Raw genomic sequence first — 25,787 nt, forward strand, 5'->3', positions numbered from 1 at the left:
GTGAAAGTACATTTACTCAAGAACTTTTACCTTACTTAAGTTTTTCCTGATTTCTGCAACTGCACTTTATACAACTACAGTTGATTTTAGAGGGAAATATGCCACTTTTTACTCCACTACATTTAGTTATTTTACAAATGTATTCAGTTAGTTACTAATTGCCTGATAGTTAGGTAGTCAGTAACCTAATCCAAGTATCACAACATTAAAGTAATGTAACTTGATTACTTTCCGTTACATTTGACTCCAACACCAAATATATGCAAATAAAGACTATAGAAAAGAAATATCAATAAGATGACTTTTTTAATCTTGATAAGGAGTCATCAGGATTAAACATGTATTTACATTACATTACATGTATTCCACATGTATAATCAGTACGCACATTGAGACCTTATTGATCGCTGGGGTGAAATTCCAGCTGCAGCATAAATGCTTCAAAAATTAAAATCTAATAACATGTTACATTGTTCTGAAATGGGCCATTATGCATAACAAGTGGTACTTCAACTATTTTGTATGCTAATCCTTTGCTATACCCCTGCACTGATGAGGCAGAAAAGAAATAAATGCCATAACTTCACCATTTAGTCATTATAAAATATATGATATTCTTAACAAAAATGATTTATTTGGAGGGGGAATTCAAATAGAGATAAGTACACCTGATACCATATGTAACCTGCCAGCAAAATGTTGGTATTTATTTGCCCCAGCCAACAATTATTTACTAATTATTCCATTTTCTATTTATCTTTTAGTGAATTGATCAATAATTTATTCTCTGAAACAGCCATTCCCAAAGTTAAGAATGACATGGCCCACTCTGAAAGCAGAAAATCTTCTGGGGCTCACCCAAAATGTTAACACAACTCTGATCAACACAAGACTAAGATGTAAGTATTTTCCTCCAAATAAATGAACAACACTTTTAATTATAATTTTAAACAAAAATTGGAAATTAAAAATGTTTATTTATTTATTGGATATGACCTCTCGTGGGCCATACTTTGAGAATCACTGCCCTAAAATGTTAGAACATTGTGACAGAAACGCAGTCTCCCAGAGGGCAAGCTGACATCTTCAAACTACATTTTTTTAATTCTCAGCATATTCTCACATTTGAGGGTCTGGAGACAGCAAATGTTTGGCTTTTTTGTTTGATTAATGGCTTGAGAAGATATAAATGATCAGAACTCTTGCTGATTAATTTTCTGTCACTTAGATGATTAATCAGCCAATCATTTAAGCTCTAGTCGACTTTTTCGTATAATTATTCTTATTACATCAGACTAGATCCAGGAATAGCCTGAATGACTTGTAAGTTCAGAGTCTACTTATGAAGGCCCTATGGCCAAGTGTAACCTTTTTAAAGCATTAAAACACATTTGTTATCAGTAACCTAATCTAATAGTACACTAAGTGCCTGTTTTAAACTTTGATGTTGCTCTCACATGACTGTCTCTCTCTCACACACACACACACACACACACACACACACACACACACACACACACACACACACACACACACACACACACACACACACACACACACACACACACACACACACACAAGCTGGTGGAGTCAAAGTCCTGGCGAACCTGAGGGACATGACGTACGAGTAGGAACCGTTTTTTTTTTTTGCTTGCAACACACCAACAATGAATCTGCACGTACAGACACACGGCCCTGGATATTTAGCTCTCATTTCCTGTTATTCATTCAGCTCCAGTCAGGAAGTGTGTCAGCTACAACAGAGTAATAATAGTGGATCACAATACTTAACGTTCTCCAGGCACAGGAAACACTGAGGGGCTCCAGGAACATCCTAAATTACAACGGCCTGTGTGTAAATTTAAGATGTGCCAACTGACAAACCACGTAGGGTTCAATGTGTCATTCCAAAGCCATTCATAAAGATGATGTCTAATAAAGCAGCAATTAAAGGATTAAATCTTAATACAAAAGATCCTGACAGGATTAATCCCTCACAGAAGAAACACATACACTATCCTCTAGTGGCCATTTACAGGTACTGCATCAACGACAGACCAAAAATGCTTCGTTTGAATAAAAGATGCACATTGAAGTAGCAAACATGTTAGAAAAATGAACATTTATTGCAAATGTTTGAGCACAAAAGACCAAATGTACAGTATCTATTACCGTAAAAGGTAAACTGAAAAGTACAAGAAAATGACATGAAAAGGCAACACATCAACTGGAACAAACCTCCAGAAGTCACAGTGAGTTCAACACATTACAAACTTCTCAAAAGCTGTACAGCTGTACAGTAAAGTATTATAAACATTTCAACTGTCCAGATAATCATCTCTAAAAATAATATTTCTGTGATTTTACTCACTGTTGTTTCATTTTCAATCTACTGTTTTAAAAATAAAAAGGACCCGTTTTTTCTTTTTTCTCCGCTTAGGACTTTGCAACAGACTTTAAAAGGGAGTTCTTCAGGTAAGTGCACAGTTGGTTCATCAGGTCTTTGTTCTGACCTTCGACCCAGTGCATCTCAATCACAACGTCACGCTCCTCCAGCGTCACATTCAGCAGACACTTAAACAGGAAGCGTTCGACTGCACCCGGGCTCAGGGGTCGCTTGGAGGGCGGCTCGCTGGCTGCAGCAGGCGCTTCCTTTGGGACAGTTTCCTGCCCTGCTTCCATGTCCACATCTTCACCTGATACGTTTTCTAAGACCTCTTTTTGTTCTCCAGTTTCGCTGTGTGTTGCATCCTTACTCGCCTCATTTGAAAAGGCACCATTGCCGACCTGCTCTACTGGCTGACCAGCTCTCTCCCCTGCAGACGTAGTTTTATCTTCAGCGCTGTCACCTTGGGTGTTGCTGTCTTGTGTGGAAGCAGACTGGTTATGAGTCGCAGGGGTTGAAGCAGGAGCAGCTGTGGCCACAATGATTTGAGAGCTGGTTCCAGCACAGTGAGGCGCCCTAGGAAGCTCTCGCAACTGACGCGACCTTTCCCGTCTCTTCTGTCGTCCGTGGATCCAGGTGTTCTCCACAGCTGTTAGAAAGAGGCTCTGCTCCTCTTTACTGCATGGTATACGTTTGTGCAGCACCTGCAGAACCACACAGAAGACAATCAGACTATTGATGAGGTTTACTGGAGATGTGATGTGCGTTACTGAGGTCAAAGAACTTGACAGAATATTTAAGTACCAGTAATGTCCCCCGGGTCTTTTGACTTTAGCTAGGGCGAAACTAGGGCTAAATTGTCCTCTTCTAACTGTCAGTTCAGCCCTGAAGCTTACCCGCAGGTCAGTGAGTGTTTTCTCCAGCAGTGCAGCAATGCTCTCCACAGGGCCGTGGGCAACACCGCCTAAAGCCTTGGCCTTGGCCTGCAGCTCCTTCAGTCCCGCCTCTGGTAGTGTGAACGACAGGGGCTTCCGTGCCTTCTCCAGTTTACGCTTCTTATTGGGAGGAGACTGAGATAAAAGATGGAGATCAGGAAAAAATTAAACAACAGTCCTTTACAGAGATAGTAATCTGGTTCTCTGATAAAGTAAGTTTATCAGAGAAACAGAGTGGCAGTCAGACAAAACTATCAGCATGTGTGAAGTCAACAACGGTCAAGATACCTGTGGTATCACAGTCAACAGGATTGAGAAGCACATGAGTCATTCTAAGTTACACGTGAAAATATTAATTCTAGATCAGTCAGAAATGACAAAAGAGAAAAATGTATGTTCCAGTCAATAAAACACAGCACTTTGGTTGCACTTTTTTACTTTTGCTACCTTTGCTTTTCTTTTACCTGGTCTATTCTGTCATTTACAAACTCAGAGGCTGCAAATTTTGTTGTTGTTGACATTTTGAGACGTTCTAAATCACAGGCTAGACGTGACTTAAGTGATAATTGTAATCAAGAAATACTACTTCCAGAAAAATTCACAAATCCAGAACCAAAACTACGACTCAACCGTCAGCTCAAACTCAGTTAGATAACCATATTTTGTTCTGATTTTTCCTCCACACAAAAGATGTGTGATCTCCTAAACTGTGCGACATGTATCTGATATTTTTCTTCTCTTTTGAAAGCAGAGCTGTCAGTTTCATATCCTTTTGTTTATATTTGTGATTTTTCACGTAAACACTGCTCCTCATGTATTATCTTCCAACTTCGCTTTGAGGGTCGTGAGACACAACGCTGACACAGTAGATAAGAAAACAAGTGTGTGTACACAGATAAAATATCACACATTCTTTAGACATTAGCTATAACGTGTTTTCTTACAAACCTATAGATACAATAAAACTTTTCGGTGTGTAAAACCAACAACAACTATAAATATTATAAAAACAGATGGCTAATAGTGAAGACATCACCATAGAGGCCAAGAAAGACATAGTGATACGGACTGGAGCTCTGTTTAGATGGCTTAAATGAGAGAGAGGAACTTGCATGTGTCAGGAGATGAAGACCTGCATGTTGTAGATCGCAGATGTGTCCAAGAAGATCTCCAACCTTTTCAACTACCTCCCTTTAAGTGACATCGTACTATAAAAACTCATATTCTGGAGATAATACAAATACCTAATTCTCAACAGCTTAGTATTATAAAGTCACAGCGATTTATAATTTTATTTCATTGATGATAACGAAGACTGCACATTTTATTAAAATATTATCAAAATCCCAAAGCGTCAAAATATGTTTTCTTTTGCATACTGTTCAGCCCTACTGTTAACCTTTCACAGCTGAATTTTACTTTACAGGAGCTACAATCTATAATTATCTTATTATCTTATGAGATATAAAGTCAACGATAAAGAAATCCTGCAGCCTGCTTTTCTGCTGAATTATTTATTAATTACCAACTTTTCAGCTCATTTGATCTTCTCCAGGTATATGATCAGGCATCACAATAGCTAAATACTGTACACATACAAGCTGCCTCAATTATCCACAGTCACTTACCTGGATGGCAATGCAATTTATATTTATCTACCGTCTAATACAGCCTTAAAATACCCACAAAATACTAAAATATACCTTTGCTCAGGAAGATAGACAGATCCTTATAAGCTATGATGAGTATCAGTTGCATGTTCACTACACACCACAAGATGGCGGTCAAACCACGTGAGCTCCTCCTGAACCTGCCTTGAATTAAAGGCTGCTCCTTATTTCTAATCGCCTCTAATGTCACGCTGTGATGGCGGTGGAGGTCATTAGCCGTCCGTGTCTGAATGCAACAGACGCTCTGCAGCGACGGTCCCCTACGAGAAGCACTGCAGCCAATATGCCGACGCCGCACTCGCAAAGTCACTGCAGGCTGACTGAAAGTGGGGAGACAGCAGGGGTCTGCGGCTGCACTGTACTGTGACGGAGCAGACAGCATGGCCGACTGACCTACAAACGGCAGAGGGAAGGAGCAGACTGTGACCTTCACACTGCTGCACTGATCTGAGAGTCAAGTTTGGATTAATCGTTACTCAGTTAATACAAAGGAAGACTTTGTAGTCTGTAAAATATTGTTTTATCTTTATTTTATATTCCTCTGCTACTTCTATTTAAGTTTAATACATTAATTCACACATCCTCCCTGCATCTGCTTCATTGACAAAATTTCCCGTTTTTCAATCATCATCTATTGATTTTTAGTCAATTCTATGGTCTTTGTAGATGGGCATTTAAAAGAGAGATGGACATCTTTAATTAATGGGTTGACGATGGACGCTGCCTCGTCTGGCTGCTTGTTAGAGCTTCTTTTATTTCTTATTGTTTCTCACAGACGTCTCGTCTCTCCCCCTTTTTCCTCCACGCTCGGCGAGCCCTGCAGCTCATTGTACAAGGAACGGAAATCAATAAAATCCATCAAGCCAAACCCGTCTGTTTGTACGAAGCATCCTTGACACAGATTCAAACACACACACACACAGTCAACATGCACAGATATGGACACAGATTCAGACAAAGAGCAAGAAAATCCACGTGTGTGCAGTTTTACACACACACACACCTCTCCACTGAATCACATCCTCTTCTGACTCTGCTGCTCTTTCACTCCATTATTAATCCCACTTATCCACTCTCACCTCACACACACTCCCTCTCTTACAGTCACACACACACAGTATGGGTAAATGACAACCTCACAATAAAAGCCTGCCCTAATTTTGAGAACCAGGCACAGTAAAAGCGTACAGGTCCAATAAGAGCTGTTCCCTTCAGATATAATGTCATCCAATCATCCATCTTGACCTCCCGAGAGCACACGAGCGCGCACACACACACACAAACACACAATGGAGAAACAAAATGCTGCAGATTTCACCTCCAGGCAAACATTGTAAATCATACTCTGATCACCCCTCTCCTCCAAACCCCTGTTTTCTTTGTGTCAACTCCCAGACCCCCCTGCATGGACTCCTGAACTCTGGACCTTCCTGGACCCCTCTAGGCCTGTATGAGCATCAACAACTCGCCTCAGGGCTCAGATAAAGCCTGGCAGCCTTCAGCAGTCTGTTCTGCCCGCATGTGCTCTAATCTCACAATCCACAGTCTCCAACCTTTTGTCTGTTTCTGCTGGATTTCTTTATCAGCTCGTTTCCTCCCCTTCAGCCCATCCATTCTTTCCACTTATCCATTGTACCTCTTGGTGATGAAAAGAACCTCAAGACTCAATATCACTCCTATCACCTTTAAAAGTATGATTCAGTGTCTTTATAACACTCCAGAACAAAAGCTAAGTACACAACAACTGTGTTGGAGGATCTGTGATGACCTGGAGGTCAAACCATACTTATGTTTTACAGTAAAGAAAATCTGTTCTTTGACAATGCACTGTAATGTCAACCATAAGAGACATTATGAGACGCCACTCCAAACAACTGTGTTATGATGCACCTAAGGAACATTGAGGAAGCTGGACAAGGAGTACTCCAGAGACATAAGAGTTTTGAATAAATAAAAACTTTAACTATATAATTAAACAATAACTTGCTGGCCCCTCTGCAGTAACTCTGAGGACTCCCTGTTGTATGTGTCCGTTTGGGAGTATAATCCAGCTTTACCCACAATGCAACTGGACAGCCAGCCAGTTCATTCTGACATTTGGGTGCGTTAGTTCCCCTTTAAAGCTGATCTTCTGCGGAATAAATGGAAAAGTTGACCTGTCTTTTGAGAGTTAATTATACATTTTTGACCTTCATTGGGAAAAGTGGATCATTTACAGGAAAGCAGATGCTTAACAAGTAGCCGTTTAGCATCCTGTGTGTTATGTTTTGTTGTATTTGTGCTGCTGTCACACGCAGCTGCAATTTAAAGCTGATCTTAATTTTAAAATCTTCAACCATTTATACCAAAGACTGTTGGCTGAGGGTGTCTTCCCGTCAATATTGTGAATCCAGAGAAAAATAAACTTAAAACAAACCAGGAGAAGAGAAAGAAAGAGAAGATGAACGTAAAGTAACGACAGTAATAGTGGTCTGCAGGCTGACCTGGTAAGAAGAGGGTTAAGTAGGTCACGGCTGCATGCGTGTCACATATGTTAAAGTCTATATGTAACATTAATGAGCACCCACATGCACATACATACATACATATATATATATACCAGGAACACACGCATGCAGGCAGGAATAAGGTACTCAACCATGCAAGGAATTACACATGCAGAAACCTCTGTCATGTAAACACGTCCACACGCGCACACACACACACACACACACACACACACACACACACACACACACACACACACACACACACACACACACACACACACACACACACACACACACACACACACACACACACACGCGCTGGAGGGGTCTGCCTTGTAATGAAGGCGAGCAGCTCCTGAGTGTAAATGACGATGGATGTGCGTGAAAGTGGAGGAGGAGGGTCGCAGGAGGAAATGTAGGCCAATCATTCTGCTCAACTGCTTTTCTGCTGAAAAGGCCAAAACAGAGACGAGTCCAACAACACAACAAAACAGCCCTCGTCACACGGCCTCAGCTGCACCTGCTGACTCCCTCCCACCTCCACCTGTCGTCACTCCAACACTATTCTTAGTCCTATAACTGTTTCTCACTGTGCCTGCTTTCTCTGTTTCTCCAGCTCTCTCACTGTCCAGACCAGAAATGGTTTGGTGTTGTACGCACACAAGGCCTGCCCTGGCAACTGTTGCCTGGGTAGAGCATGTTAAAAATCACATAAACGTCTCCCCAGAGGAAGGAATAAGTGCTTCTAATGGAACGGGGCTGGAGGGAAAGAGGATAAGTCTGCAGAGGGGCGAGAGGATGCATAATTGAGGAGGAGGCTGTGGGGTTTTGGAAACATCCAGCAGAAGGAAAGGGGGCAGCTCACACAGCAAAATGACTGTTGAGATTACTCACCTGTGTGTTTATTTAAGGGACCAAATGTCAAGTCTATTTTTCAAATACTACAAAAGGTGCTGAATTTCACTACTCAGCCATAATGAGCACAAAACAATCTGTTGAGTCTGGAGTGTGCAGCAGTGTACGAGAGGAGAGAAACAAGATCTACACAGACTCACCGGAACAATCACGTCATCGTAAAAACTCCAGGCCAACGCCCACCGCATGGTCCGTCCCTGACAGAACTCTGTGTGCGTCACTTTAGGAACCTGAGAAAAAAGAGAAAACAGTCACTTCTAATTTCCATTTCCCCAAAACACAGATAATTGATACTATAGGGGGAACTGACACAACACTGATGGCATAACGTTTATGATTGTAATTAAACAATAAATAAAATGAGTAATGAAATCATTTCAAATATTCTGAAACAATATGTATCAATATTTCTAGACAGTAATTATAGCACAGAAACTGATCACATTTGGTCAAAAACCTGATTCCCTTCTTTTGCCAGTAATCACATTTTAGTTTTTGGTTGTGATGTTAGTTTTGGCTGTGGTAAGAGTACTCCAAATTATATGATTACAGGGCTCAACAATAAGGACTACATGCTTACCTGGGGCAATTGAAATGCACTTAGTTACCCAATTGAAAAAGTGGTAAAAAAAAATATTAGTATATCTGGGTATCGTCAAGATCGTCAAGATTCATTGTATTAATTTGTGAAAACATGGAAAACACAGTGCTCCCATTCTAATGAATCAACACTGATATAAAAAATGAATTACCCCTAGAATAAAATGAGAAGAACAACAAAACTTAATACCATAATTAAACCTTCTCACAGCTGGAGCCACTGAGCCAGCTGGCTGCTCCGAGTGAGCCCGAGTTTTGAGATTATGGGATGGAAAGCATGAGATAAAATGTAAAACACGTCTACATAACCAAATACTTTCTAACTGAATTTACTCTGAAGCTTCATCCTACAAAACACTCAATGAACCCTCGACATGTGGCGTAAACTGGGCATGCTCAGTCTGCAGGTCTGCTGAAGGCGAGTGAACTAAAATCTCAGACATTTTTCCTGCTGTGAGCATCTCTAATTGTGGGTGAGAAAATGAAGATTCACACACACACGGTGTTAAAACCCTTGTGCTAACAGAGCACTTTTACCGTCTCTCAGGACCTCTTCAGTAAATAAGAGGAGGAGGGTTACTTAGATAAAAAGGTCAGAGGTTAAGGAGCTCGGTATCTGAGACAGTCACCAACATGCACATTTGCTAAATTAAAAAACACAAAGAGAGATGAGGAGACGCTGGAGAGAAGATCAAGTAATGGGTGATGAAAGCATTAGCATATTAACCAGGCGAGGTTTCTGTTTACACACACTTTAAAATTGGGGCAACAGTCTCCTCTCTGGACGTTCGCCAAGGCTGCACTCACTCTGATGAGCAGCGACAGCACCCTAAAACCTCTGGAGGAGCTTTGAGGGATGGCAGGTGCAGAGTCTCAAGTCTCCTCCTTTTTTCTTTTTTTTTTTTTTTGAGCATGTGAGTGAAGTGACTGGCACCCAACCAGAGGCCTGCAGCAGTCAGGAGTCATGTGCCGGGTTGTTAGTTAGGCTAATGACGCTAATGCATGTTAGCTTCAGAGTACTGTGTGATCCGGTCATGCACCGCAAACAGAAATCAGCTCATTCATGGCTCATTTGTTTGTGACGCTGCTTAGCTGGCACATGTTAGAAAGAGCTGATGTGTTTTATTTCTCTGCTGCTCTGACTTTCTAACATCAACGCACAATCCCAGAAGAGTTTGACAAGAGAGGCAGAGATTGTTTTAACAATCTATTATCTGACCCTGAACAGGAGGAGCTCTTTCCTGTATGATCAAAAGCTGTGGATTCAGATGTATCTGTGTTTGGTACTCACCCCTTGTTTCCTCAGCTCCTCTTTCAAAGGTGCCAAACTACATTTCTTCCCCAACATGCAGCTGTACCACCTGCAGAAAAAAGAAGCCATATTAACCAGCTGTGTGTCGGAGGCTGGCGTGCCACGCAGAGATCAAATGAGCCAAGGTGAGCTTTGTGGAGCAACACAGAGACCAAGTAAAACATGAGAGACAGGAAAAACATCCGGGTGAGTCTGCAGTGGAGGAAAAGCTGCTTTGATGTTCTCCTTTAGTAGGGGCCTGATCAATAATCTCTGCTGTGCAATAAAGAGATGAGGTTGGTCCTGATCAATAAGCAGTAGAGTCCAGCCGGGGAAGATGGAGGAAAGATGAACACATCAGGGAGCCAGTCTGGCCAATTTTCAAGTACTAATAAACATAGTGACAGGATTATCATTTCAAATATTAAAAGGCTTTTTGGTTTACATGAGATGAAACACCAAATAATGTTAAAAATCAAGAAGTATATTCCTCATCTTAAAAACATAATGGTTACAATGAAGCATTTTCAAAAACGTTTAGTCAATTAGTTGTTTAACAAAATAAAAAGTAAAAATCCTCTGACAGTAAACTGAACATCTCTTGGTTGTGGACAAAATACGATTTTGAGGACGTCATCGTGGGCTTTGAAAAAAAAAAAACAACAACATTTTTTCGTCATATTATAGACCAAACAACTAATCCATTAATCTAGAAAATGATCTACAGTTTGTTGCAGCCCTAAAACAGCATTCCTGTTTTAATGTTTTGGTTTAAGGGCGTCAAACATAACTCCTTTTTAAACAGCCACATCCCTGAATGTACAAAGCTAGTCACACCCTGCTTCTGTAGATGAAATCTCATTTTAAAAAGCTGTTTTAACTTGTGTATGACCGTGAGAAAGGACGCTGATTTGTAAATCAGGTTTGGGAGGTACGAAGACGCCCAGAGGGTTGAGCAACGGGTCGGCCTCAGTTGACATAATGAAATATTGAAAAGCTCTAATATTCACAGATGTTCCTCCACTTTTTGTCACAGTGGGGAGGAAACATCCAGAGCAGCTCCTTCACCGGCGGCTTTTCAAACATCCCCAAGTGTGCAGCTGCATTAGCATCCATATTCATCCTTCTACTCCTCACATGTTGAAGCACAGGCGTGTGATTACAATCTTATTACCAGAGACGGTAATTTTCATATCAATGGCATGATAAATGAGGAGTATTACCTCACTTCTAACTGGGTTTTTGGGGCATTTGGACGTGTGTTATTCTGGGAGCTGAGGTGGCTTGCCCCTGTTTGACAGTAATTACACTTCAGTGGAAAGAAGAAGGAAAGAGGAGCAGGGCGGGGTGGTGTGGGGCGTCTCAAAGGACCAATCGGTGAAGCTGGCAGTGTGTTTCCATGGACACCTGGAGGCTCTGGTGTCCCAGCCTGCGTTTGGGAGTGACAGCAAGCTCCGGTTGGTTTGGCTCGAACCTCAAACCTGTTCAGTAAGACCGGGTTCGTTCTCACTTCCTTTCTTCTAGCTGCACAAGAGCAGGCAGGTGTAGAGATCAGATCCCTCTCAGGGTCGCGTCATGCAAACACACACACCGCAGCATGCAGCACACACACACACTGTACTCCCTTGTAGGCCAAGCAGGTGTGGCATGTCTAATCAGTTTTAATAGCACTACTCTGCAGCTCCCTCTATGCGTGTGTCTCACTCTGCTGCCCCCGTGACAGCCCTGGTAACGGGGGAGGGTAAAGTGACGGCCGCTGGAGACACCCCCACCCACCCATCCAACCACCCAAACACAGCTGTTCCCTGTGGGCTCCCGGATACAGCACAGGGCGAGTGTGTGCCAAAATCATTAAACCAACTCTGGGTGATAGCTCCATCAGTGTGCAGCAGCGACCCATCTGCACATTTCTGCTCTTGGTGTCTCCCCTCCAGTGGAGCTCTCAGTGGCCATTTAAACCTCTCAAAGCCTCTTCAAAGAGGACAAAACTGCAGCGCTCTTTTTTATCCATCTGCCAGTTCACATATGTAGCTGTGTAACCCAGAATACATACAGTTCTTGTCTATTATTGGGCCTGAAAGGCAACAATACAGTTGCAACTAGAGGAAAAAAGTCATGTTCATTCCCTCACCGCAAGCGTTTCTTGAGCTGCAGGCTGTCATGAATGATCCTCTTGACAAACTCCAGTTCCCCGCCCTCCGCCATGATCTCCGTCACCCCGCCCGTGTTCACCGAACTGGGAGGAGGTCGCCGTGAGTTCCTGGAGTTTACCCCCTGGAGTGAAAGCAACAAGACAGACAGAGATTACGATGAAATCCTATTAAAGGCCTGTTACTATCGTGCAAACAAATAGTGTTTCATGTCAGGTCAACAAGTGCTCTGTTTACTCTCAGTGAGCCAAAGACTTCTGTTCAAAGAAGTCCATCCATGTTGGATTTAAATGTTCAGACTGGACACAAGCTTAAAATGTTAAAGGCAGGGAGACTGTTACCTTTGCTTCCAGCTGGTTGGCAAAAAAAGGTGGGTTGCACATGCAGAAGTCGTACACTATTTCTGTCTCTTCTTTCAACGCGTCCATCAGTAAAGTCTTCTGAGGGACTTTGACAACTAGGATAAAAGTGAGACAAAGATAAGTGAGTGGAATGATTTAGCTAATCATGACAGCACTACAATGTTCAGACAATTATGAAAAATTTTAAAAATCTCAGTCCAAAACTGTGGCCTTACGTTCACACTTCAAGCTACATGGCACAAAACGGCCAAGTGTGGCCAGTAACATTGTCGCCATGTCGTCGCAGTTTATAGATTAATTGCTTAATGTATAAAATGTGACAAAACTGTGAGAGATGATGGGAATAACCTTGCTTGTTTTGTCTGACCAATATTGTGGTTGCGATGAGTCTGGAGATATACTGATCTTCAGGATGAGTGCACCACACTCACCTTTAATGAGGTCAGACAGGTTGTTCTGCTCCACGTTTTTTGTAGCGTAGTCGAAACAGATGTCATCCACCTCTGTGGCCAGGAAGTACCAGCCGTTCATTGTGGCTCCCAGCAAGGGGTAGATACAAGACGCCCCTGTGCCTGAGCAAACACACACACACATTAGGATGATGAATGGTCATGACTTTCATTGAGCAATATGGAAATATGTGGTTTATGATAAACGGTAAATGGACTGCATTATCTTTAACTTAGTGTCCATAATGGACAATAACTGTCAGTTCCAACAGCTGTTATTGAATCATTCACATATGACAAGCTGAGCTGCATTATTCAGTCGTGGTTCAGACAAAGGTGGCACCAGTTAGTAAAGGAAACACCCAGCGGTGATCCATCAGGGAGGAGACAGCTTCAATCTGCTTACAGAAAGATCGAGGGGTCACCAATCAGTGACCGGAGGGCCTAAAGAGGACACACACTCGCACACACGCAAAGATGGAGAGCTTCTTCGCTGACAGACAGAACGGCAAACAAGCTGTGACAGGTGGATGGGGATTTGGCTGGTAAGTGCTGGGAACACTGGGAGTGACTGGGCTCATGTGTACCAGCTGGGAGCACCGACTGACATTTATTTGTGTGCCGCTCTGAGCTGCTGGAAGCCGTATCAAGAATAAACAAGAGCACAGGTCTCAAACTCTTCCTTATGGGGGGCATATTTGCATTTTTGTTTACATGTTTGCATTTACTACATCCGGTCCAAAGCTGAGATACTTCTCTTCTCCTCTTACTTGTACCTCCATGTGTAAATATCAGAGTAAATCACTGACGCCAGGACTGAACAGGAAATTCCTCAGTTAGACAAAAACGAATGTCAGCTCGATTTATTTGCATGATGAAGGAGACACCTAACAGACAAACGGAAAGATGGACACAAAATGGTAGTGGTGGTACCGATGTCGATGCCCCTGCGTGGTTGCTTCTGGCCGTCGATGAGGTCCTCCACCCAGTGGATGTAGTTTAGGCGGAGGGGCACGGTGGGTATGAGGCGCTCCAGAGGGATCTCGATGGTCAGACCAAAGTCCTCCTTCAGCAGGGTGCAGGTCAGCGCTCTCACCGCCTCTGGCTCCTTGAAATTCACGCTGGAGGAGAAACAACAAGGACTGAATTAGCTCACGTCAGCATGAAAAGCCTATAGTAAAACACAGTAATTTGGATCAAAACTCTGTTCATTTGTTGGTTGGTTTGTCAGCAAGATTACACAAAAACTACTGAACGGATTTCCACAAAACTTGGAAGGAAGATGGTTCTTGACCCAGAATAGACCCACTCTTGGTGCTAATTTTTCTCACATTTAACACCGCGAGATAGGGTGCTTTCGTTTGTTTTGTTGCTTTCTTTTTTTGTGTTTTTGGCATTTAACTTTAAAAAAACGTGGCTTTATTTCGTTAAACAGAAAAAGGATTTGTAAAAACCAAACAAACAAAGGAAAGAAAAAAAAAAGCCAAAACCCAACAGGTTAAAAGTCAGGTTGTGTGCCTCTGTACAACAGTCAAGTTGCTCTTCGTGAGCTATGGTGTTGAATAATGGCCTGAACATTTTTTTGACGTCACAGTGCATTTAACCTCTGACCTTTGGAATATCAAATGTCATAACTTCAACATTTCATCCTATTAGACATTTGTATGTTAAATTTTGTCTCAACCAATATATGAATTCTTTAGTTATGGCCAAAAGATTATTTTTTGAGATCACAGTGACCTTGACCTCTGACCACCAAATTATATTCATCATTGAGTCACAGTGGACATTTGTACCAAATTTGAAGAAATTCCCTCAAGGCATTCTTGAGATATCGTGTTCACGAGAAGGGGACGTACGTACGTACGGACAACCAGAAAACATAATGATGCCTCCAGCCACGGCCATCGCCGGCACGAAGGCATAAAAAGTGTTTGCATATTTGTTTTCCCCCTAAAAGTTTAGTTAATGTTAGCCTGAAGGTTTAAAAGCTGCATTAACGTCTGGCTGCTTGTGTTTCTTGCAGAATCTGACCTCCTTGTCTTACCCCATTAAAGACGTTAATGTGTTAAATGTGTTCAGACCTCAGCATTTAAGTTGGTGAATATGATGTTATTATCACTGACAGGAGGAATCGTGGCCAAAGCTACAAAAATAAATCCAAGTTTGTATGAAACCAGAATTTCCCTTAAGGATGATTTCAATGTAGTGACTTGCTGATCCTCTTTGTTTTACCAATGAGCCAACCTGACAGCAATTTACCAAACTGGTCTTAATGCAGCACTTCATTAACCCTCTGTGCTGAACCTCATTACACACACACACACACACACACACACACACACACACACACACACACACACACACACACACACACACACACACACACACACACACACACACACACACACACACACACACACACACACACACACACACACACACACACACACACACAGAGGGACAATAGGGAGATAAGCAGCACATCAATTCAACCAATCCCCTGCTAATGACAATGAAATTCACATTTACAACATCGCTGAGAACTCCCATTTTTTACTCCCAATTCTCAGTCCCACTCGTTCGGCTCTCCCGTCTTCTCCTCTCGACGTGTTTAATGGTTTCAGCTGTCACACATGTGGGCACGAGCACGGCAGACAGAACGAGTGGGCGAGATAGGTATAATTAAAGCTTCGCTGAGCGCTTTCGCACCTTGGCAGATGTAATTAGACACATCCTCGTGATGGCAGCGTCTGGCACCTCACTAGTTTGGTGGGAGCAAAAAAAAAAAAGCCCACCATCTTCTGCTGGTAGAGACAGAGATACAACTCAGAGATCCAAAGCAGTTAACCTCTGGTTTTATTTTTATTGTTTCGTCTGTGAAAATTGGTTAGAAATGGACAGAAAATGTTTTGCTCTCTTTGTATTCAGCTCCTCTTCAGTGATATTTCACAACAAATAAAAGGCCAACCGAATTTCCACCTTTTTTTTTTTTTACTTCTTCAAGGTCTGTGTGATGACCTGAATGCTTCTCACAGCTAAGTTTAAGTACGTTTTTAGATGGACAACAGTCATGTGTTGCTTTAGGGAGAGGTGAGACAATAGGTATAGACCAGGAAGTCAAGTTTGAGCATGAGATCAAAGAGTCTGAGGGTTTACAAGAAGCCAAAACTCTGCACCACAGTTAACTATACAATAAGGAAGGATTTTTAAGGTTATCGTAACGGCAATCATTTAATCTTTGACTGGCCGATTCAGCATTGTGCCAAATGATATCATGTTGGTGCCAAAGTCTGTCCGAGCAACACTAAAGCACGATAAAAACTGAAATGGTCCAAGCCCTCAGGTAGCTTCTGCATTTATACTTCTTACTATCTTTTTTCGTGAGGTCCAGGTTAAAAATCAGTATTTAATAATGTAATCACTAAATAACTGATATAAAATTGTAGAAATACTGGACTCTGAGGCAAATGTGTTGGATGAGCATATGATGGAGGTTTAAACGCACTACAAGGCACTTTTCACAGTCTCAGTTTAATCCAGGTGCCTCTATATGACCTACATAAGTTTATACTTCTTTTTTGAGAATGCCTTTATTGAATTTGTGGTATACATTTTCTGGTACACGCTTCGTTTTTAAAAAGAATGTTTTTTTGTTTACGTGTTTGAAATACAAGTATATCAATCAATCAATAGCAGCTTTAATAAGGGCCCACAGCTTCTTTTTGCCCCAGTATCCTCTGGCAGGTTAATCCTGCCCCGAGCCTCATTCTGGTTCCACTGGGACTCTGGAGTGGTTTGTTTGTGCTGTGAAAGCAAAGCAGACCAACCACAGATTTATACCACTTTTACAGCATAATGAGGATGTGAATGCAGGCTGTTTAAGCACAGGTGATACCACCAAAAACAGGTGATAGACTCCTCTCCAACTGCCAGTAGATTTGAAGTTTGCCTTTTGTTTTTGTTTTTTGTTCTGGTGTTTCACAACCACGTCGCGACACAACCAGGGACAGTTGAAATCAGCACGGAGGCCAGTGACAATATTATGTTGGTTACTTGACTTATTATATCTTTTATTTCAGGATTACCGGTTTCAAGCTCAACACCAACTGAACAATGTTCAAGCGCTGCTTGAACGGAGATGGATGGAAAAGTATTTATGCACCAACATCCAGTACTTCAACGCGCGTCACAACAACGCACTGGAAAATGAGCAAATGATTGCGTGTCCACCTGAGTGTCATGTTTAAATCACTGTTCATCGAAGCTAGAGCTGATGAACACCCGTGACTACTGCAGAATCATTTGACCCAGAAATGAATGCCAATGGTGGCTTTTCACACTGAAGACAGAAGCCAGATGCTATTGGGTGTTAATGGGTTTTTTTGCCAGCATGAAAGGGGTGTTGCTGTCAGTAGATATCTGATTTTAGCCAAGGTTTTTCATGCGTTTATGCAAGTCAGGACATGAGCATGAGGATTTTGCTGATCAGTCAGAAAGTGAGAGGAAGTTGGTATGTTGCCTTGTCCTTGTGTTTTTTCCGTTGTTGGGACTGAACTGAACCACAGATACGAAAGCAAAGTAAAACGTTGGTGAGTGGTCAGGTTTGAGGGCAACAAACTCCTCTGATTCACATCTGGCTGGGAGTCATTCCCCATCTTTCTCTCTCCCCTCATTTCCAATCATCTATCTGCTGTTGGCTGTCTAATTAAAGCTCAAAATTCCCTGAATTTCAATCCGGAAATCATTGCTGTGAGCAAAACAGAGGACAAACCTGCCTCTCTGCTGAGGTGACTCTGGTCACTGAACTCTTCATTGAGGAGTGATAACAAAGACAAACGACCCTCCAGCAGCCAGGTGTGCGACTGATACAAATGAGAAGCGATTTACCTGTAGAGCCTGACATCAATCTTGCCCTGTGTCTCCTCACCTAATGAACATATTAGGTTAATGGTGCGGTTTAATCAGCGGGTTGAGGAGTGTGACCTCTTGGAGGAACACCTGGCGCCTTTGAGGATGTACGACACGTTTTCAAAAGACTGAAGAAAGCACTTTAAAAAACAGGCTGAGCTTTGGGGAGGAATCAGGCTAATGAGGGAGAAATGATACATCAGCATTAGCTCACCCTTTTCCAAAATGAAAGTCCAGCTCTCAGATACGCTGCCCTCTTTCATTTCTCCTCAGAGGCATCATTAGATAAGGATCAATATTCAGAGAGCGAGGCTGCTCAGGCCAACCCTCTATTTTTAGCCCCTGATGAGTGTATGTGTGTGTTTCTGAGTGTGTGTGCAATGCAGGCCGATCACTCCCATCAGCAGCGCTGCGAATGGCACGTCTCCATGGCAACCCCACCTACTGAACAGATGAGGGGAGCACGCAAATCCGGCCACGCTGGAGCAATGGCTGATGCCAGACGGAGCGTGAGCGTTCCCGCGATTTACGCCTCTGCTGCCACGTAGGTGCACCGCAGCGTGATTACGACATTAGTGTGGCGGACGGGATACAGAATGGGACAAACCTGAATGAAAAAGTTGTGATAGGACACAATATATTACACTTCGATTCGATGGTAGTAAGGGAGTAAGTTGGAGCTCAAAACTCGATTCCAGCTTATGTTCAGGTTAAACAACTGGGGCAGGTGAGGAGTGAATAAAAGGTGTTCTGTGAGAAGAAGGAGAAGAAGGAGAAGAAGAACAGATTTACTCTTAATACTGAGAGGCAGAAAAGTCTGTGGTTGAGATGGATGAAGAGGACGACATCATTAGAGCGGAGGACAGTTTACTGCTGAGACAAACAGCTCACTCTCACCTCCACGCTACATGATCAGCATGGAAGCACACACACACACACACAAACACACACACACAGGCTCTTTCAATCTCTGTCCACGGAGAGGTGACCTTCAAGGTACATCTACTTCACTATGAGTGTGCAGGGAAAATTTTTGTGCTGATTAGCAGCAGCTTCTTTTCTCGTGTCAGGTGTTTTTTTTTAACACCGAGTGAAACACATTTTGAATCCTCACAAGAGCAGAAATGAGCGAATCACTTAAAACACAACATGAATATAAAGATTTTGAACATGTCAGAACTTATTTAGGGATATTTGCAGTTCTGCAGATATGCTGATGCTGTAGAAATGGCTGGTTTGGGTCATAATAACAACGAGCAGATATGTTTGGCTCAGGATTAATATTCTGAATATTTAGGTTTATAATTTGATGAATAATAATGTTACTCCAGTTTGGCAAGTCATCAAAATTCCAATTTTAATTAACAGAAAACATCAAATACAAAGAGGGAGGACTGGAATGAGGTCATTGATTGGGCAATTTTGACGATTTTATAGCAGCTTTGTACTTTTACAGTGTGGTTAGTATTTGCAAATGTCGATATAGCCGATACTGAATATCTCAAATGGTTTCAATACAAAGTTTTTATTGATACTCCTGTACTACCTGTGTTTTTTCCTTCTCCTCTCCTGCAGCGAGTTGACACATGCACCACTGTCGTGCCTATAGTCCCACCTCCTCCAGAGGTAAATTTACTCAGATGCTGTTGTGTTAACACACAGTACATAAGCCTTATTATATTTACCTTGTTATATCTGAAATGTTATGCCCTCAATGTTGTGGCAACTTTTACCTGTGATATCAAATATCAATATTTGTCAAGGTATTGTATCGAGGTTAGAAGCAAATGACCAATGGTCATAAAAAAGAAATTAGTAATTTCACATGATTCCACATTGATTTTACATTCACTTGGCTTAGATGGTGCCCAAACTGGCTTGGCCGCTCCGCTTAAGTCTTATACCAGTAGGGAAGACCCTGGTATGTATAAGAGGGACAGAAGCAATAGAAAAATATCTTTGGTCTATGTTTTGGGGGGAGGGTTTCTCATCAGCTGCCAATAAAATTACCCAGATCAGTTGAGTTTATAAGATGCAACCAGGACAGGACACCAGTGACCAGGTCAGCTAAATAAAGTTATTGGATCTGCTTACCAGAAACCTGTGGCCAGCCTCAACAACCCAAATTATAATTCATAATTAATTGGTTTTCAGATAAATTATTTGGAGTACGGTGACAGTTGTGCCTGCATATTAAGAGCCGTAAGTGAAATATGTAAAAATAATGTCCCACCTGAGGCAGTGATCGCTCCCCGATCAGATAGCAAAAAATATCTGTATGGTAATGACTGTGCTAGGCTTCCCAGTGAGGGAGGTGCTGCTGATCGTCACATTTATCAGATTTAAAATTTGGCATCAGTGGTCATAATTATTCATTAATTTCTCCTCTTTTGCCAGGAACATGTTTAATAATATATATCCGAACAAAACTGGTGTGAAAATGTAACATTTCATTAATTACGGAAGTGAAAATCCTTCCACAGATGATCGTCTTCGCAGCCCATAAAAAATATGACTACCAAATTAAATGTCACCCAGGCTGTTGCATTTTTAATACCCATTCATGCCTCCTAATCCCACCCCCCCACCCCCCACCCCCCTCAATCTCCCTGATCAGAGCCCCCCTTCCCCTTCCCAAAAAACTGAAACAAACCAACATTCAGACCATTTTGTGGTTTATCTCTTCCTCACTTCAATTCCAATCACATCTCCCATATTTCTTCTTCTGCCGCTGCCTCTGGTCTGAGCTCCACTCTCAGCCCGCTGCTATCAGTGCTCTCCACTGACGATCCCTAAATGAAGGGAGACATATCTCCCCCAAGGATTGAGTGAGTGTCTCCCCAAGATTACTCTCATCCCTAACTCACTGCTTAAATACTTAAAAACCCAGTAGATGAATTCATTGGGAAATACAAAACCACACTAATCCCTCCACTGATGGAATGACAGACTGATGGGGAAGGAGAGCCAAATTTCTGCAGACGGCTAACTGGAGCTGGTGCCACATACACAAAGTGATCATGTGTTCATGTAGCAGGCAAAGAGAAGAAACTGGCAACTGACTCCATCCTGAGCCAATGTCTTAACACTGTTCAGTGTGCTGCTTAACTATTTGTTTAAAGGAAATGTGTAGATCAAAACGTCTTTCAGATGTTGGACTTAGGACACATTACAGCACAAAGAAAAGAAAAGAAAAGAAAAAAGTAGATCATGCAAAAGTAATGTTTTTTGATCTCTAACAAAATGACAAACATGCTATAGGCTAGTTGTCTCATTCCCAAATTGTCTAAATTCAATTTCCATTTTGTAAGTCCAGCCCCGATGCTACCAGCCCATTGTTTTGTTTGTCTGTCTGTCTGTCAGACAGTGAGCCACAGACAGACACAGAGACACTACAAACTGATAATTAACACCCGTCACAGACGGACATCAAGTCGAGCCTTACAACGTGCCCACACATGCACGCTCGCTCCTCCATAAGATGATTGACTGGCCACCTCACCACCACAAAAGGATCAGCCCACACCAATATGCTCACAGTCACACACAGATGTTCAGACTTGCTGCAGTGACACCATGTCCGCATTCATCTGCATAACACAAGTGATTTCCTCACTGAGCAGACGTGCTACCTGTTTCATACAAACACAAACAAAGAGGGAGGAGAGCGTCTCCATCCTGACAGATGAACAGCAGACCTCAAATACAAAATCTTACAATAACTGTCAGCTCTTACATTCACCAGGAGTCTGGGAGTTTTGACGGACATTTGTATTGAAGAAGAAGAATGAAAAATGTAAAATGACAAGCTGACATGGCTTGCTGAAACGATTAGAAATTAGAAACCAAAATAAACTGTAAATGCCATTTTGAATGTGTTTTCAACTAGAACAAAAAAGTCTGGGCATTGTTTGAAATTTTTAGACACCAGTGCCAATATCGTACCCAAACCTTAGCTCTCAGCACCACATCTGCACATACAAAACAAAAAAAAGCAATCATGAGCTCACACTGATCGACGTCAACACTACTAATCCCACCAGACATACTCTCCTTTTGTTCCTCTGCATGGACTTGTTCACACCATGACTTCTCAGCAGCATCATACTGGGAAGGGCACACTCACATCCCCGCCAGCAGAGTTTCAAATCCTATAATTTGTGTCCAGTACAAGGTGAATAAAAGGTGAAACACAGGAAGCTGACGGGGCAGAGTTTGATTGACAGACTAACCTATTTTTTAAATTGGGAGTGCCGTCACTCACACTCACTTTGTGAAGTTTCTCTAATGAGAATAGAGAGCAGTAAACACAGGATGGAGTGAAAAAGAGAGAAAAAAAAATCTTTTGATGTTGGGTCCATTAATCATTTGTCCAGACTTCTTCCTCCTGCTGTTGCCAGAAGCTGAACGAGCAGTAAAGATCAGACTGAGTCAGCTGGGGCAAGAGCGCTGCTGAGTGAGATCCACAGGGCTCGACTCTGGCATACTGGTGAAAAAGATGTTTGTGTTCACTGTAAGAGTATACACAATATGGCCAAAAGGAAACTGAGTTTCCCAGTCGTAATTATTAGCTATGTTTTGATCCAACTTTTGTCGTTCCTCAATATCAATTCTGTTACGTGCAATAAATCAGAAGCTCACAGGGTACCAGAGCTGCTGTATGTTTTAGAGCCTGAGTGATATATCAGTTGGCCGATATTATCAGCCGCTGTTAGCCTATCCGAGATATATTGGTGTGTATATTGTCCAATATGCCCCGATAGGAAACCTTTTCTTAAGATATTATAATGCAGTTTCAGTTTGGTTATCCCGCCTCTGTGACATATCTTTGTCACAAGTGTTTGATAGGGGAACCTTAGAGCACATCCTCAGTTGCTGTTTGAAGGCACTGGGGAAAGGGCAATAGCGCTAGCGCCGTGACCAAGGTCTGAGATCATCAGAAACGATCTGCACAGCGATCCAAGACAGTAAGAACGAGCATGCCCCCAAACTGTCTATCACCTTCATCAGAGCTGGGGAGGGGGTGCAACACAAGCCTAACTCATCAGGAGGGCTTCTTGCCTCCACTCAGGACTGGCAGATCAAAGTCGACCTCCGAATGCAGCTCAAGTTCCCAGAAAACATTGCAACCACTTTGCTCCACCCACATATGGTGTTAACTTCAGAGTCGACAAATGACTGATGAGTGGTCCTGCAGGAACTCACTGTCTCCTGGAAAGACTGGACTGAAGAGGCTAATCAACGCAAATGGGCTAAATACGCAGGTCTCACCATGGAGTGATGGACCAATGGCTGGAGAGCCCACTGTGAGCCACTGGAAGTTGGGTGCCAAGGCTTTGCAGTCTGATCATTACAGAAAACACTCAAACTCAACTCCTTAGAGTTAAAGGACTGCGGTGCGGACAAGCCACCAAGAACATTATGGAGGCTGCTGAAAAGGCCTCATGGTGGCTTCATGGAGTGGTGCACTACTTGGACAAGTGGAGGACTAAACACCTGGGCGAGGGTGTCTGATGATGAAACACCCGAAACACCCTATGAGCCGAGTTAATCACTGAAGATGTGTCCAAGTAGCCCCTGTGCATGTAGAGACGATGCAAAATATGTTTTTTTACATCCTAATAGTCAAAAATGTAACTGATGACAATGGTGAGAGATGTGAGATCAAGAAGGGACAGTCAATAAGATTCATTGCAGATTTGTCTTCTGTTGGTACGAACACACTGTAAACATACACGCTGTACACGCTCAGGTACTTACACAGGTCTTCCGGTGAGGCTGGTGTGCACGTGCTGCTGGAAGTCTGGATATTTGGAGGCCAGGTAACCGAAATCCGGCGGTTTGTCTTTGTAGCGGTTCCGAGGATGCATGGACTTATTCAGAGCCATGACCAGCGAGCTGATAGGAGAGGAGGGAGGGAAGAGGAATGGGAATACACCAGGGTGAACATGGAGCAACAACAGGCACAAAAAGTTGACTTTGAAACAGTTAACAGGGTGAGAAATGAGGCACTGACGTTTACTAGCGACATGAAACTTTGAAAAATAGTCAACATGGGCAACTAACTGCTGCTAATTTTGTCGGACTTAAATGTGAGGAACAACTTATATTCAGTCTTGTAACTGGAGTAAAAACTAACGTATTCGCGGAGCTAGTTTGGAGCAGTAAGCTAACATTTTAAGCTAACGTGTAGCCAGTAATCGTGTCTGCTTACCTTTTAATGTAGTTTTTCTCGTTGTGATGAAGCCTGTTATTACTTCCCGACCGGTGGTGAGTTTATTGGACTAAACAACTGTAGAGAAGAAGCTCAGAAAACTCACGTTGTCCAAACGTTGTGCACTTTCTGCAACTCTCTTCCTGGATGCCCTCGACGTCACTCCCTTACGCCGATGCGCGTTGACGTCATCAAAAACGGTTCCCATGGAAACAGAAACAGCCGCAGAGTCGTCCAAATGAACTTCACGGAAAAAAAAACAAGCAATTTTACTCACTTTCCTCTTTTATACTGATAATTTTATCATTTTTAACATTATTATCATATGTGTGTATATATGTCTGTCATAATACACTGTGAATGTAAAGACCCAAATATTGATTTTGTTGTAAATATAATAATTTTCTACAAGAATATCCATGTTTAGCATTTCTCGTCAAGGCTTTACATTTTTACTAAACGTAATATATTTAAATAAAAAGCAGAGTAAAGTAACAAATATTAGAATTTCACATTTTAATCTCAATCTGCCACTTTATTTAGTTTCCCTTTTGCTGTTCTTGTCCTTTTTATTGTTGTTAAACTAAACCCTTTCCTATTACTGCTACAATAAATGGGAAATGTTTTGATCCATGAGGTTTTGTTTAAAAAACAAACAATCTAATTAATTTAAATAAATAAATAAAAACTGCTTCTTGAGTGTGTGTCATCTTCTAATCATAATTTAATTGATCCAACTTTAGATTAATAAAATTAACTCGTGCAAAGGTTTGTCCCAATATACAATTGTTTAGAGTACATTGCAATAACTTACAGCTTCAAACAAATAAACAGGACGACACAGATGCAGATTTTCTTCTTTTATTATATCGCAAACAATAATGACATCCAGGTATATTGTTAACAGTTTGCTGAGTGAAGAGTGAGACCATAGTGGCGAAAACATCATGAGCTCTCCTGTAGGAGCTTGTTGTGCAGTCTGAAGCCCTCTGATGTGGTTCACGGGCAGATTACAGAGGACAGGTGGACTTGAGGCCGGAGGAAACGACCCACAGACAGTCAAAACCTGTCTGTCAGTCCCTTCACACACCAGACCAGAGCAGCACAGGGATTGCTTGGGACCTGTGAATGGCAAAAGGGGATTTTTCTTCAACAGGGCACACACTTGCAAACAACACCAGCAACTGTGTTGTAGCTTTTTCCACCGGTTCTTACAAAAGAAACAGAACACACATCGTCCTGACCTTTGATTAAACACCTTCCTTGAGTAAAAACCAAGGAAGGGAAGAAGTTTTTCATTTACATTTAATGGTCTGGCTTGTCATAGCGTGATCCTGAAGAGACTCATTTTCAAAAGTTGGTCACACAGTGCTGAACCAACAAAAGGAGGCTGATTTATCAAGCTAAACCAGATT

At 42.1% G+C, this 25,787-nt stretch overlaps 1 protein-coding gene across 1 annotated transcript; it reads right to left on the reverse strand.

The window, feature by feature from the left end:
- Window positions 1-2,105: 2,105 nt before the first annotated feature.
- Window positions 2,106-24,521, reverse strand: mettl16 (methyltransferase 16, N6-methyladenosine). The gene is made up of 10 exons (XM_073487587.1): window positions 24,373-24,521; window positions 23,919-24,056; window positions 14,181-14,368; window positions 13,230-13,370; window positions 12,778-12,893; window positions 12,418-12,560; window positions 10,287-10,356; window positions 8,536-8,625; window positions 3,283-3,456; window positions 2,106-3,090 (listed from the first exon to the last, which is right to left on the reverse strand). Exons 2-10 carry the CDS (start codon window positions 24,044-24,046, stop codon window positions 2,437-2,439), a joined length of 1,704 nt encoding a protein of 567 aa, XP_073343688.1. The 5' UTR covers window positions 24,047-24,056; window positions 24,373-24,521; the 3' UTR covers window positions 2,106-2,436.
- Window positions 24,522-25,787: the final 1,266 nt, after the last annotated feature.

This window comes from Pagrus major, chromosome 2, assembly GCF_040436345.1.
Source record: "Pagrus major chromosome 2, Pma_NU_1.0".
Lineage (NCBI taxonomy): Eukaryota > Metazoa > Chordata > Actinopteri > Spariformes > Sparidae > Pagrus > Pagrus major.